This window comes from Hyperoodon ampullatus (genome assembly GCF_949752795.1).
Source record: "Hyperoodon ampullatus genome assembly, chromosome: 14".
NCBI classification, from domain to species: Eukaryota; Metazoa; Chordata; class Mammalia; order Artiodactyla; family Ziphiidae; genus Hyperoodon; species Hyperoodon ampullatus.
The window spans coordinates 54,950,952-54,966,387 of NC_136927.1; the positions used below are offsets into that span (position 1 = coordinate 54,950,952).

Consider the following 15,436-nt stretch of genomic DNA (forward strand, 5'->3'; position numbering starts at 1 on the left):
ATAAGACTGTTTACCTTTGTAAGAAACTGCCAGACTATCTTGAGAAGTGACTGTACCATTTTGCATTCCCACCCGTAATGAATGAGAGTTCCTCTTGCTCCACTTCAGCATTTGGTGTTGTCAGTTTTCTGGATTATAGCCATTCTGATAGGTGTATGGTGGTATCTTGTTGTTTTAATTTGCAGTTCCCTAATCATATGATATGGATTGTCTTTTCATATGCTTATTGGCCATCTGTATATCTTACATTTTTCTTTTTTTTCTATAGTTTTTTTTTTTTTTTAGATGTTGGAGGTAGGAGTTAATTAATTAATTAATTAATTTTTGCTGTGTTGGGTCTTCGTTTCTGTGCGAGGGCTTTCTCTAGTTGTGGCAAGTGGGGGCCACTCTTCATTGCAGTGCACGGGCCTCTCACTATCGCGGCCTCTCTTGTTGCGGAGTACAGGCTCCAGACACGCAGGCTCAGTAGTTGTGGCTCACGGGCCTAGTTGCTCCGCGGCATATGGGATCCTCCCAGACCAGGGCTCGAACCCGTGTCCCCTGCATTAGCAGGCAGATTCTCAACCACTGTGCCACCAGGGAAGCCCTGTATATCTTACATTTTAACTGAGTTTGTTTTCTTGTGGTTGAGCTTTAAGCTGTCTTTATATATTTTTTACATGTATTTTGGATACAAGTCCTTTATCAGATATGTGTGTTGCAAATATTTTCTCCCAATCTGTGGCTTGTCTTTTCATTCTATTAGCAGTGTTTTTTGTAGAGCATAAGTTTGTAATTTTAATGAAGTCCAACTTAACCAGTTTTTTTTCTTTCATGGATCATGCTTTTGGCATTATACCTAAAAACTCATTGCTAAACCAAAGTCATGTGTATTTTCTCTGGTGTTATCTTCTAAAAGTTTTATAGTTTTGCATTTTACATTTAGGTGTATGTTCCATTTTCAGTTGCTTTTTGTGAAAAGTATAAGGTCAGTGTCTAGATTCATTGCAAGTGGATGTCTAGTTGTTTAGCATCCTTTGTTGAAAGGACTATCCTTTCTCCATTGTCTTTGTCTCCCCTGTTGTCTTTGGGTTTCTTTTGAAAATCCTTCTAAATGGAGTGTCAGTTATAATCCACTGTTATTATCCTGGAATCCTGTTGATGGGTGATGTGGTGGTAAAGTATTGGAGAAGGGGACCATTCTATAATCTCACGTTTAAATCTCCATTGTTTTGTTGGGTATTTTTGGTTTTTACAGTGGGCCACAGTATCTGGGATATGACCTTCGGAAGAATTTCTTAGCCTTTTTTCCCCTCCCCTTACTTGAGACAGGGAGGCTAGAGGGGCTGCAGGTAGCTAGTTGTCTTTCCCCAGATCAGATAAAGCTGATGAAAAGTGTTTCCCTGGAGGGCTAGCCTTCCTTACACAGAACAAAACAAGAACAGAACAACTCTGGGCAGATTTCAAAATGGTCGTTTTCTCCCTCCCCCTGCCAGAAGCCCCAGAGGAATTTTCTCCATTCCTAACAATAAAAACCTGGTGGCAAGGATGCCTCCTACAGATAAAACTCATGAAAATGTGAGCCGCCTGTTGTTTTTAACTCCCAAGCTGGTCCACACTGAGCCTCCAGCAAAGCCTCAGTTACCGTTTGGGTTCCTGGCAGCCATGGCTCCAGCATCAGTCTCTGCTCCTGGCAAACTCTGATTTTCCACATCAGCCTGTGAACTTAATTCTCTGATGAATCTAAGAGTTGTTTTTCAGTTTGTTTAGCTTGTTTCTTGTTGTAAGTAAGGGAGTGACGACTTCCAGGCTTTTTACACGTTGGAGCAGAAACCAGAAGTGCCCTTGCAATTCATTCTAACCTGCAGTGGTCAGATGTACCTCTTCTCATCGTGGATCAATCCTGATAGATACTGTTTAACTACAGTACTGTAAAGGCTGTGAGGTGGAGGAAAGCAGAGTGTATTCTCTAACTGTGTTCTGTTTGGTAGTAGGAGAGTAGCAGTTTTTCCTTTGGGGACCCTGGGAATGGAGGGTGGGGAGGGAGGAGATGAGTTTAGCAGAGGTTGGTGTCTGTTTCTCTCATTCTGTAAGTTTTAAGAGTTATTCCGAAGCATTTTAAACATAGTACAATAAAGCATACTAAAGAATATATAGATGTATATGTATAAGGAGCAAAAAATAATGAAACACGGTGACTAGTTACAAGTTGACAACCTAGTATGTGGATTTTATTTCTAGAAAACAAGTACTCACCCAGAAAATGGCGTGTTGAGGAGTGTGGGCCCCATGCTGTTGGCGTATATCATGCATTATTGAACTAATTTGCTACTTCTGTCTGGACGCACACACCTTACCAGCCAGTATTTCTCTTCAACTCACAGGAAAGTATCACACTCACCCAAGCCTGTGAAGTAAGTATTCTAGTTACCACCAGACAGGTGAGATTACCTGGAGAGAGGTTAAGTAACTTCCCAGGTGTGCACAGCTAAGAGGCTTGTCTGGCACCATTGTAACTTATTGCAGACTCTGACCTTTGCCCAGTCTTCGTGTCCCTTGAGTTCTCTGTGGGTGATGACAGTCCAGAGGACCCCACTTTCTGAAGATGCTTCAGTCTTTTAGCTTTCACAGTACCCTGGCCCTTTCCAGACTCCTTTACCAGCCTTTCATCTTCTTCATGAGCTCTTCTTCCTAAAGATCTTGTGTTCTATCACTAAGACATCATCAGTAGCTGCTGGCCTCTTATTATGAAAAACCGACATCCTTTAGGCAATCTGTTCTAGACTTTTATATAAAAGTAAGTTCTGTTCGTTCTGTGTCTAAAAGGGACTCCACTCTGGTGGGGTTGGGGGCAGGGGTGGTGTTTAGGTTTGTGGTTACAACTTTTGTTTGGCTCAGAGGACTTGTCACTTTCAGATCTTTGGCCATTTCTACTATTTTCTAAAATCGAGGTTTTCAGAGGTCTTACTATTAAATAAGTAGAACATTGATGTTATTTCTCCTGACAACAGACCTCTTCATCTCTTCCTTACCTTTGTCGGCTAGTACTGGATGAACCATCAGAGAAGGATGAAATCATTTTATTCTTCTCCAACAGTAAGCAAATAAATTTAATGTTGGCAATAAAGAACTAGCATGAGATAGCCCTGTATCAGAAACCCTAAAAGGGGATGAATAGTCAGGAACGCAAGATAATAACTCTCAAATGCCAGGTCTTCATGATTAGATTCAGGTTATATGAATGCTATCTAAGGCAAATTGTGCTCAGAATATCAATTTGGACACACAGTGTTACCTGCCTCTCATTTGTGGCATTATTTTTGACTGTCCAGTGAAGGTGTTGTCTGATCTCTCCAATGTACACTTGCTTTTTTTTTCTGTTGCTACTTTCAGACTATGTAAATATCTTATTCCTTATCAACATTTGTATCCTAAATTTAGCACCTATTAATGATTTTTGCCCGAACCAGTCTTTTCTGTGATGGTTGCAAACTCTACTGTGATGATTTTCCAGCTCTAACATTCCCTTCATACTGACCAGTTGGCACTTGGCATTCTACTTTTAGCAGGAGCCCTCCCTTCTCCCTCATTTCTTTCTTTTTAAATGTATCTATTTATTATTGCTATGGTCTCATGGATTCTACGAATTTTTCAATGATTTATAATATATTACTGTTCTTATTTCGGTGCTCAAACTCTCCCATGTTTGGCCTATAGGAGCTCTTTTGAGCTGACTCTTTTACTCATTCATTCATTCATTCCTGTGCACTTCCTTACTCTTTTGCATAACAGTGTGTTCTGGGCTCATCTTGTCCTTTTACGCCTCAGCTGTGGAATCCATAGCCATTTTTCTGAGGAGTGTTGCTTCCCCTTAGTGGGGAATGATTTTAGAAACCAAGATTTGGGTACTAGGTGTGCTCATTGCTATTGAGATGTTATCTGCGTCCTTTCAGCCAACAGAGCTAGGAAATATATACATGTGTATAGCTTATATTGTGTACATACACACACAAAAATAGACATGTGTGTATATATATATACATACACACACATATATTCATACACAAATGAGCAAATGCACTTACACTTACATACTTTGGAAATGTTTGAGAACCCTGGCTCCCGGTAACATCAACATATTTACACACTTTCTCAATCCTATAATACATCTAAAATAGCTTTGGAATTATTAGAAATTTTATAAATTTATAATTTTATATTATAAATTTATATTATATGTTAATATATTTTATTATAAGTTATAAACTTAACTATTATTAGAGTTATGAAATATATTTTAAATACCAAAAAATGACCATACTAACTCTTGGGAAAAAGAGTTCAGAGTTTGTTTGTAGTTTTACCATTCACCCTGTCTACTGATTTTTTTTTTTTTCCTATTCTGTATATTGTGGTAAAATATTGTAGAGACTTTGGATTCTGTTACCCTCCTCTTAAGAGTGTGGAGTTCTATTCTAGCAGACAGTTAAGTTACTGATGAATCACCTGACTTTGTGGAGGCTTAATTTTGGACTTTTTTCTGGTGGATCTATTTTGGTTTTGCCCTTAGTCCTGTGACTTAGTCCTCATTCTTAAGGTATAGCCCTTCTCAATTTCAGTGGGAAGCCTGTGGTGTTTACCAGACCTTGAATTCCAAACTCTGTATTCCCAACACTGTGTATCCTGAGAACATCCGCTAAGCTTTCCAACCTTCCAACTGTTGCTTTTGCTGCATTTCCTAGTCTCACCCTGAGCATGTGCAATTTAAGTGTTAGTCAAGGATTTGAGGGGAATTTATATACAGTTTGAGGTCTCCCTGCTCCTCCATTGTGTGAGTGAGTATTCCACAATTTATCCATTCTTATGTTGATGGATATTTGGGTTGTTTTTAGCTTGGAGATATGATGAATAAAACTGCTGTGAACATTCTTGTACATGTCTTGGTGAACAAATGCACTCATTTCTCTTGGGAAAAATATCTAGGAGTAGAATTGCTGGGTAATAGGGTAAGCAGATTTATTTATCAGATAACTGTCAGTTTTGCCTTTTCTGGAATGTTTTATAAATGGAATCATACAGTATGTAACTTTCATTGAGCATAATGTGTTTGAAATTCATCCATATTTTTATGTCTAGTTCATTTCTTTTTATTATTGGGTAGTATTTCATTAAATTCTTGAAATGGGTGCTTAGAGCATTGATTTTTCACTCATTTTTTTCTAATATATACATTTTGAGGCTATAAAATTACCTGTAACCACAGCTTTAGTTGCATCTTACATGTTTTATATGCTATATTTTCTTTTATCATTTCATTTCAAAATCATTTTAACTTCCATTGTGCTCTCTTCTTTGACTTACAGGTTATTTAGAAGTCTGTTTCATTTCCAATATATGGACATTTTCTAGTTACCTTTTTGTTAATGATTTCTAGCTTAATTGTGGTGCATTTAAAGAACATTCTAAGTATAATTTCAGTTTTTCTGAAATACCGGGAGGCTTTCTTGTGGTTCCTTTTTAGTATTTTGTGTTTGCTTTAAAATGAAGTTATTGGATAAGCTTTATATGCAGGGTATATATAGATAATGTATTCTTTATATGTATTATATAGTAGTATTTATATGTTCACTAGATCAAGTTTATTTATTGCAATATTCAGTCACCTATATCTGTACTGATTTTTTGTCTGCTTGTTCTATCAGTTTACTAAGAGAGATAAATTAAAATCTCCTATGATGGCTATTGATTTATCTGTTTCTTTTTTATAATTCAGTTTTGGTTTAGAAACATTGAGACTACATTGAGATGCACACAAATACAAAATTTTTCTATCTTCCAGATGAATTGAACCTTTTGCCATTATGAAATGACTGCTTTATCTCTAATAATGCTTCTTGCCTTCATTGACTATTTTGTCTTCTTTGTTTGGTCTTAATGTACCTGCATCAGCTTTCTTTTGGTTAGTGTTTGCCATGTATCTGATTCCGTCCTTTTACTCTCAACCTTTCTGTATTTAAGTGTGTTTCTTGTAAGCAGAATATAGTTGGGTGTTGTTTTTTTAATCCTAACAATCTTTGTCTTTTAATTAAACTATATACTCCATTTACCTCCAGTGTAATTACTTTTGCTTTCTACTCTCTGTCCTGTGTTAATTTCTTCTCTAGTCCTCTTTTTGACTATTTTTTCTCCTCTCTATTAGCTTGATAGTTATATGAACTTTATTCTTTTATTGGCTACCCTGGAGATTTCACCATGCACCTTTTCTTATCAAAGTCAATTGTTGCTTGGCACTTTACTTTCATTTCTGACAATGAAAGAACTTTGGAACACTATATAATTCTGTTGTATAACTTCAGTTTGTCTCACTTGTTTTCATCAGATGGGATAAATCATGATCAATGGTAGAATAATTATAGTCTCCATGCAAGGTGTTAATTAGAACTGTGGAACTATGATTGGGTAAGTCAGAAGCTAGACTTTGGAGGAACGTTGGATGAAATGCCCACCCTGTCACTGACTTGGCATTGTGCCTATGTGCACATTGTTTATTTGCACAATTTCAATACTGACGAGAGAAGAGCACCTCCACCTGCATCCAGGGACTCGGGAACAGCCATTGGGAGCTATTCTTAGATGCTGGCAAAGCCTTCCAAGCTGGGTCACGTGTTGGTGGGTACTACTCCGACTCTGCTAACAGTGTTGGTGACCCTGAGTACATACTTGTGTTTTCTAACGTATCCCATCTATGTGTAATTTGTTTTACTTTCATTATATTTTCTCTGCATCACATTGGGTATTTGAAAAACTCTCAGAAAAAGTATATCCTTTTTCCAGTGAAAAAAAATTTTTTCTATCAGTTTTCCTTTCATCCATACAGTGTAACTTTAGGCCAGTAGTGGGTTGGCTTCCATCTTGTCATTTTATTGTCTGATTCCACTCAAAGTCACATGGAGGAAGTAGTGTGCGCCTGTCACTGCTCTGTGCTATCTGGAAATAATAAATGTTCTGATTATCCACAATCAAATATAAATGAAAAATAATATTTATGCCTACACGTTCTGTACTACTCAAGTCTGTTAGTAGTGTCCATCTGGTTCCTCTAAATTTATACTGGGAATTGATGAAGAATTATCTAGTTGAAAATATATTAATAGTCCAATGACTAACCTATATTTCAGGTGAAAACTTTCTTTGTGTTCATACTAGTAATATTTTTAAATTTTTGTTTAACTTTTAAAGTCCATACTGCCTATTGGCTAAGTGCTCATCTTCATACAGTATTGTCCAAAATGTTGGACATATTTGCTCATAGTTCCTAAAATTAGAGTGATACCACGAGTAGCTATTATTTGTATGAATTTTAGAGAAAAATTGGTGGTAGACATTGACTTTTAGTTGTATCAAGTTCATGATTTTGAAAAATTTGTAAATATTTAAATTCCCTTAATATTGCCATTTAAGAATATAATTTATTCAGACCGAATTACATTACTGTACTTACTATGAGTTTCTTCCCAAAATATTGACTCAGAACCTAAAAGGGAAAAAAGGAAATGGTTGATCCAGTACATACGGTACTGTAATTTCTGGGATCAACACTCTGATTCCTGTTTAGGCGTTTACTTAGTTCTGCTCCATTAGAATCTGGGCCATGCTTTCTCGACTGCATCCTCTCGTTTCAAAAATTTTTTTCTTCCCAAATGTAATTTATGAAAAAGTAGGTTACAGGGCTAAGAGTAAAACGTGCGATACCACATTTCAGACATAAAGTAACACTTGCTATGTTAAGAATAAACTTCTGTAGATTGAACATAAAGGCTGTTTTCATTTTCTGTTTCAAGATACTCTTTTGGCAGCTTGCAAAATCACAGTAAAGATGTTTTTTAATCCTTTTTATGACTGAGGACTCAGTGGCTGCTGCTATGAGGTTGGCATTTAAATTCCACGAACTGTGAGGGACAGGAATAACAGGGGGGAAGGTCAGGTGTTCCGTCTCTGCCCACAGAGTGAATGGGCTGTTTCACTGGGCCTTTTCACTGGGCGCCTGCAGGGCGGGGAGAGACTGTGGACAGGAGGGGGAGAGTGAGGAGGGGGCTCGGGTGGCCGGGGCCCTCAGGCCGGAGCGCCGGCTTTAGCAGCGCTGGCGTTCCCGAGGGCACTGCACAAGCACATACTTTTGACACGCTTCTCAGAGGTCCATGTTATATAAGGTTGTAGAAATTAAGTTCATGACAACATGAAAAAAAAAGTGAACACTTTGCTTCTAGCCTGAATCACTCTGAATGATTTAAGCAAAATTATTTTTAGACCTTTTTCTTTTTTAAGTAGACCTGATTTGCCCAGGATAGAGTGCTTGATTTTCAATTAATTGAAGTGGTTTTTGTTGTTGTTGTTTATTTTTCATCTCCAACTTGGAGTTATGGTTTTAAAATAGATGTGAAGGTAACTCAGATTATTTCAGTATATGAAATGACATATTAATGTAATTATATTCTTGGTCATATAAAGGCTTCCTTTGTGAAGAACTCTGGTTTATTTGTTTCCTGTTGAGCTTTAGGAGAACTGAATTATGGGATAAATGGAGTCAGTGTCACTGAGGGTGTAGAATGGGTACCTTGATACCCTGGCACGTGGACCATGAGTGCTGGGGACGTGTCTGCCCTCGCTCTCATGCTTATCCAGCAGATGTTCCTAGAATCACATGGTGCTTAGGGACTTACATGTACCTATAACCTATTAACATGGTTATATCCTTCCAGGAGATTCTCTGTCCCCACCACCCACCATGGTTATTTTAAGCAACACTGCTCATGGTGGGCTTCAGGCCGAGGAGTTGTTTTATCTGGGACCCCATGGGAGGGAGTGACATTCTACATGGAGATTGGAAAGATCCCTGGCACCTGTGAGGGAGGAGATCCAGAAGAGAACAAGCTGGGAGTCATGAGAAATAAGAGCTTGAAGGAGGAGGGCGCCTCTTAAGAGGTCCAACTAGCAGGTGTAAACGTGTGGGGCAGAGGGCCTGGGGAGACCCCTGCCCACCTCTCCTAGAACAGGTCATCGAGCGAACATTGACTTCACGTCATCCCCACGTGCCTTCTCTCCTGGGCAAGGGAGGGCTGGCACATTTGTTGCCCAAGGAAGCAGGATGAGTAAGAGGCATGGTTCCATGCCGGAGGTGCCCAAGTGATGGCACAAGGGAATGAGTCTTTGTCATTGGGCGTAGGCGGGGTGTTGACCCCTCATGACCGGCTGGCTGGCAGCCAAGAGCTGGGATTAGAGAAGATGAGGGTGGGGTGGGGTTCACTTGTAGGCCTGCTGAATACGGGGCACCTAGTGGGACATCCAGGTGGACGTGTTCAGGACAGGCGGAATTTCTGAGTCTGAAGATGGGGGAAGAGCCTGGGCTGCCCCTGTAATGTCAGATGTCTTCGGATGTTTCCAGAACTGGGCCTACTAAAGTCATTTGCATAGAGGTGCTCGCTGAAGCCAGAGTCTAGTCAGTAATCTTTTCCTCTTCCCCCGTGTCTACCATAGTCGTCCTTTTCATTCTCCCTCATCCACAGCCTTTCAGTTTGCCCAAAGAACTCCTTTTTATCTGCCCACCGAACCGTAGGATGGTCCGCTCGGCACGTTTTGTGGTTTGGGATGATTTGGTGGTGGTTCCAAATAACTCTTTTGCTCCCAGTTTTTGGGTATCAGACCCACTTGATTCCTGTAGAGAAGTTGGCAGTGGGGCTCTTGTTCACCTTTAGAAGCGGGGAGGCCACGCTCTGCCGCGAGCCACAAGACATGTGCTTTGCAAATCAAGTGGTCATCTCGCTGCTTTTTTGGAGCGACACTCCTTTGTCCCGGAACATTCTCTTCTGTGCAGTCACTTCAGAGAACGGCGTAGCCCCAGGAGACGCGAGGCAGAACACTGTCCCTGCTGCAGTTTCCCGTGGCGTTGAGATTTTCCAGAATGATACGAGAACTAATATGAGAAAGAGAAAATAACCTCTATCTTTTATGCCTGACAGATAATCAGATTACCCACGATTCGATGAAAATCAGTCATTTGTTCCCCATAGTTTTAGAACTATAATGACCAAGATAATCTCTTGTAAGAGAATTTAACAATTAAACCAGATAAATAGGATTCAGCTTAGGGAATGAGTAAATGGCGAGAGAACAACGTGAGTTTGAAGACAAAGTTGGTGAGCTTTTGACGAACGGTGTTGTGGAGTAAGTTTGCTGTCAGCTGTGTCCGTCTGACCTACCCTCGCTGTCAGGGCGCAGCCGGTGTTCCCAGTGCCACGGGGCTGGTGCCCACCTGCTCTGGGAGCAGCCGGGGACTGGGCTTCATCCACCACTTTACTTCCCTTTGTATCTTTACAAAAACCACGTAATGGCTTTTTGCCCTAACGTACCTGGTTTTGTCCACAGGCCACGTTCTCATAGAGATTTCGAGTATCCACAAGAAACTCAACGAGAGCCTTGATGAAAATGTATGTGAACTGTTTTTATATTTACCAAATATACTTATTTTTAAATTTTATTTCACTTCAAGTCTCAAACCTGGTCTGAATTTTTCATTTCCTTGTGTTCACAGTTCAGAAAATTCCATAAGGAGATTATCCATGAGCTGGAGAAGAAGACAGAGCTTGATGTAAAATATATGAACGTGAGTACCTAGTTCTGCTCCACCTCCCGTGGGTGGAGGTGGCCCGGGGCTGGGGGCCCAGCTCGCGAAGGCTGCACTTGCCTGATGGCTGAGCTCGAGGACAACTTCCCCCCCTGCTGACTTGGCAGCAGCAGGTATGGAGCTGGCCGTCGAGTGTGTACACAGCCGCATAACACCGACAAGGTCCCTTTGGGCTGAGTGGGCCACGTGCTAACACTTGGGATCTTCACTAAAAAGCATAGCAGGAAATCCTGCAGGGAATCATACACTTCTGGAAAACATTGTTTTCAAGGAACACGCATATGTGGATGACACCTGCATCTGCGTTAGTGCAGCTGTTGCTTTCACAAACCGGCACTTGCGGACGTGAGCCATGTGGGAGGACGCCGTCTGGGGCTCCCTGGGGCTCCAGGTCCCATCGTGGTGTCTCTCCCCTGTTGCCCTACGGCAGTGTCGATTCCAGCAGTTTGTTCCTTCTGCCTCGCCTTTCTGCTGCACAGTAGCTGCTTCCTTGGCCACCCGAAGCCCCCCTTCTTCTCCACAAGCCCTGCATGGCAGTAAGCGGTGGGGGTCACCCTGAAGTTCTGCTGCCCTGCGTGCACGCGCTCTGTGGCCCGGAGGATGTAATACCAAGCCCTTTACGTGCATTATCCGATTTTTATCCCCACAGAAACTCTGTAACGTAGGTACGCTTACTATCCCCACTGTACAGATTAGAGGGTAAGCATGGATTTCAGAAAAATTAAGTAATTGCTGAGATCACACAGGAAATGAGGGATGAAGCCAGAATTCTAACCCAGGTCTGTGAGGCTCCAAAACGCTCTTGTTTCACAGCCCTCAGAATCACCGGAAGCGATGGCTCTTGTTCATTCTGTTTCTTGAAATTGTTAAGTCATAAAACAGGAGTGTGTGAGTTGATATTGTTCATTTATTCATCAAAGTACTTACAGGGCACCCAGTGTCCAAAAACCTTGGAGAAAAAAGGAATAAAAGAAAGAAACGACATTGTTTTCCTCCGAGAAGCTGCCCTTCTGGTCAGGGGCTCATCATATAAACGGGGAACTTCAGGACAGGACATTGAAGTCAAAGGAGCGGAGGGGGGTGGTGTGAAGTGGGGATACCTGCAGCCAGGCAGGGCAGCGCAAAGTGTGGGCCTGTTGCCACCACGCCCAGTGGAAACGCAGCAAGAGTAACCGCCTGACACTTTGCCTGGTGCTGCAGTAAAAATAAGTGCAACGTTTAACTTACAGGCGACTCTCAAAAGATACCAAGCAGAACACAGGAATAAATTAGATTCTTTGGAGAAATCTCAAGCTGAATTGAAGAAGATCAGAAGGAAAAGTCAAGGAGGACGAAATGCACTCAAATATGAACACAAGGAGATTGAGGTGAACTTTTCAGCACTATTTTACTTTATTTTGGGGTTGATGATTTGTACAGTTAACTGGGAAGCGTGCTCACGTCAGTCAGTCTATACTTCATCTGTCACTGTTGTGCTGCTGTTGAAAGTTAAAAATAAGCATTTCGACTTGGTAGGAGCTGAAGGCCTCCGAGTTCCTTGGAGTTAAGGATAATTAGTCAAGAGCATTGACATTTTCTCCCAACTCAGGGAGGGTCAGGGACTCCCCAGTATAAGCATTACTATCTCCATTTTACAGATGGGGAAAGTGAGGCTTAGGTTAAGTCACATGGTTGGCACTTGGAACTGGGATTTGAACTTGAACTTTCTGGTTCCGAACTTTTTGGTCCCACGATTTTCCAGTAAAACATGATCATATCGCTGGATTACAAAGTAATATTTTGTGCAAATTGCCCAGTGGAATGTAAGGCCTTTGGCAACTTCTCCAAGCATGAGTCAGGGATCTTAATGAGAATTTGCCATCTGCTCAGATCAGGTTACAAGTACGTCGTTTTGTCTAATGTTTATCTGCATTTAGCACTTACTCCATTATCAAAATAAACCAAGCATAAAGATGGGAGAAGATAAGTGTCAGGCTGTGTAGCTATTTGATTCCTCATGTCATACGTGTATAATTATTATTTATTTTCCTAGTATGTAGAAACCATCACTTCTCGCCAGAATGAAATCCAGAAATTTATTGCAGATGGTTGCAAAGAAGCTCTACTTGAAGAGAAAAGGCGCTTCTGCTTCCTAGTTGACAAACACTGCAGCTTCGCAAATCACATTCATCAGTATCACTTACAGGTGGGTGTGGTGGCAAATTGCGTTGTGTGGACTAATTTTATTCATATTTAAATGCCCTTGAAATGCTTCACCTTCCATACATGCCCAAATATAAAGCGAAAGGCTTATTTTACCAGGGAGAAGATTCCAAGGAAATATATTTTTTATAATAGTTATTTATTTATTTATCTGGCTGCACTGGGTCTTAGTTGCGGCACACAGGATATCTTAGCTGTGGCATGTGGGATCTTTCATCGCGGCACGCGGGGTCTAGAACACATGGGTTTAGTTGCCCTGTGGCATGTGGGATTTTAGTTCCCTGACCAGAGATTGAACCCACGTCCCCTGCATTGGAAGGTGGATTCCTAATCACTGGGCCACCAGGGAAGTTCCCCAAGGAAATAATTTTTTACCAACTTGAATGTGTAAACTTTTAGAAATGTAGATGAAATGGTCAAATGCTTGTTTATAGTGTTTAATTTAGTAACACATTCATACTTAATGAATAACTGAGAAATGGCACTTTTTTCCTTTTCTCACCCATGAGTCAGCTTTTCTCAGACTCTTTCTGATGCATCTGCAACATCAGTGTCTTCCCCAGAACCACGGGGTGAGTCCCGGCAGGCCCCAGGTCCACCTGGGTAGCCTGAGATGCTCACCTTGGGGGTCCATGTAGATGGCGTTGCTGGAAATTCTATCCCAGGCCACAGACCCCATTCACAGCCTCAGGACAGCTGGTCGGGGCTCCTTTTTCACTCCTCCTCAGGTTGTGTGTCTGTTCAAGGTCGCATCAGCTGCGTGACTGGATTTATCCCTCTCCTTCAGCATGTGCAGTTGTGAGGTTATATTTCCAGGAATCATTACAAACCGTGTGTTAAATTTCCTTTCCTCTCTCTTTTTGTTTTTTAAATTATGAATTCTTTTGGGCTTATGTAAGCATCCAGAACTAGCATTGACTGAAGTCAAATATTCATTGTTATTCATAATAAAGTAATTTAGAGAGCACTCCGTGATATGAGAAGCTTTGTAAGAGCTTGAATATAGCGCAACTTCCTCTTTTCAGGGGAAAGAAAAACTTGGACTTGTATGTATGCATATATCACAGGTTACATATTCCATAAAGTTTTTGCAACTTGAAGGAATATTCAGCTACCAAATCTAAATACCTAAGGTCTCAGGTTGTTACAGGAAAGAAAAATATGCTGCATTAGATGATCGCTTTTGTCACCAGTGCATATGTACTAATGTTTCCATGGTGACAGTGTCCTATTGGGGCAGGGTCGTGGGCCGGAGGGGCACAGAAGCAACATTGAAGCTCTCTGTGGTGACACCACCCCCCTGTAATGGGGTACTTGCTGTGTCGTGAGGCAACATGGCCTATTTCCAGAGAGCTCTAGTTGTTGACAGAGTCTTTCTTACACTTAACCTTGAGTCCCTATTACGTTTTTTAGTGTGACGCAAGCCAGATCTCCTCCTTTCCCTAGCAGAAGTCTCTTCAAGTCTCTGAAACCGCTTTTGTGCCTTCCCTGATCCCAGTCCTGGATGAAGCAGGCTTAGTAGTTGGTCCGCAGTGTGTTTGCGTCACAGGCAGGGGACAGGGTAGTGTGAGGGGCGGGGCTTAGGATTTACACCAGCTCCCCCAGCCCACTTCTGATGGACACAGAGCCTAGATGAAAACAGTGTGGTTGTTATGAAAATAGTTTCAAAAAAGATCCCCTACTTCCCTTTTCCAAGTAGATTGCCGCCCTGGAAAAAGGGGTTCTCGGAAAGGCTACGGGGAGTCTGGGAGTCCAGTTGGAGGAAGAGCCAGGCTGTGGGAACCAGGACAGATGCCTCTGCCTCTGGGGCTAAGGGGTCTCGTCGCTGTCCTTCTGCATCTGTCTGTTCAGCAGTCCAGCTTTTCTGCAAGGCCCATGGTCCGCCTGCCCCAGAGCACCAGCTGGCCTGTGGGCGGGGCTTCCCCTCAGCACTGCCCCCGACTCTGAAGACCCACCACGCTTTGCTTCTAGTCCCTCTGTCCTGTAGAGGAACTTCTTAGGGCAGGTCTGATTCACTCCTCTAACACGCCAGTCCGGTTTCCCTGAGGTCCCAGTAGCTGAAACCTCAGGGTCCTGGATCTACCACGGAAGGCTGTGTTAACCAGTTACTTAGCCTCTCAAAGTTCTCAGTTTCCTCATCTGTGAAATGGGGATGAGAATGGTACCTACTTTAGGATTGTGGGGCAGATGCAGTGAATTAACAAGGATGAAGTACTTAGGACAGTGTTTAGTGCACACGAACGTACACACACACAGAGTCCACTGCTGGTCTTGTCGCTCGGTCAGAGGTGCTTCTTGTGGGAGGAAGACAGCAGGGATTGGCAGTTCTGGGGCCGCGGGGAAACATGGGGATTAAGACGGATTGCTCTGCCTTCCCTTTTAGTTTTTGAACTTCTTTTGAATCATGTACAATCCTTGTATTAGTCTTGAACTCTGTATTCACCCTGAGGGAGACGGTAAATTCCTATAGAACAGGAGCCTCTACATCCTCAGCAAATAAGACACAGCAGATCCTTGTAGGTGCTTAAGCTCCTCATTGAATTTAACTCATAGCTCCCACACTTCCGGTGGTAA

The 15,436-nt window shown here is 41.8% G+C and overlaps 1 protein-coding gene across 1 annotated transcript in view; it reads left to right on the forward strand.

Moving 5' to 3' along the window:
• Positions 1 to 15,436, forward strand: part of BAIAP2L1 (BAR/IMD domain containing adaptor protein 2 like 1) — a gene marked incomplete at its 3' end in the record, with an annotated part of 84,891 nt that overhangs the window by 47,422 nt on the left and 22,033 nt on the right. The window contains exons 4-7 of the mRNA XM_079718459.1: positions 10,402 to 10,463; positions 10,568 to 10,639; positions 11,890 to 12,027; positions 12,693 to 12,845. Coding sequence (XP_079574585.1) covers positions 10,402 to 10,463; positions 10,568 to 10,639; positions 11,890 to 12,027; positions 12,693 to 12,845 — 425 coding nt within the window. The remainder of the gene's footprint in view (positions 1 to 10,401; positions 10,464 to 10,567; positions 10,640 to 11,889; positions 12,028 to 12,692; positions 12,846 to 15,436) is intronic.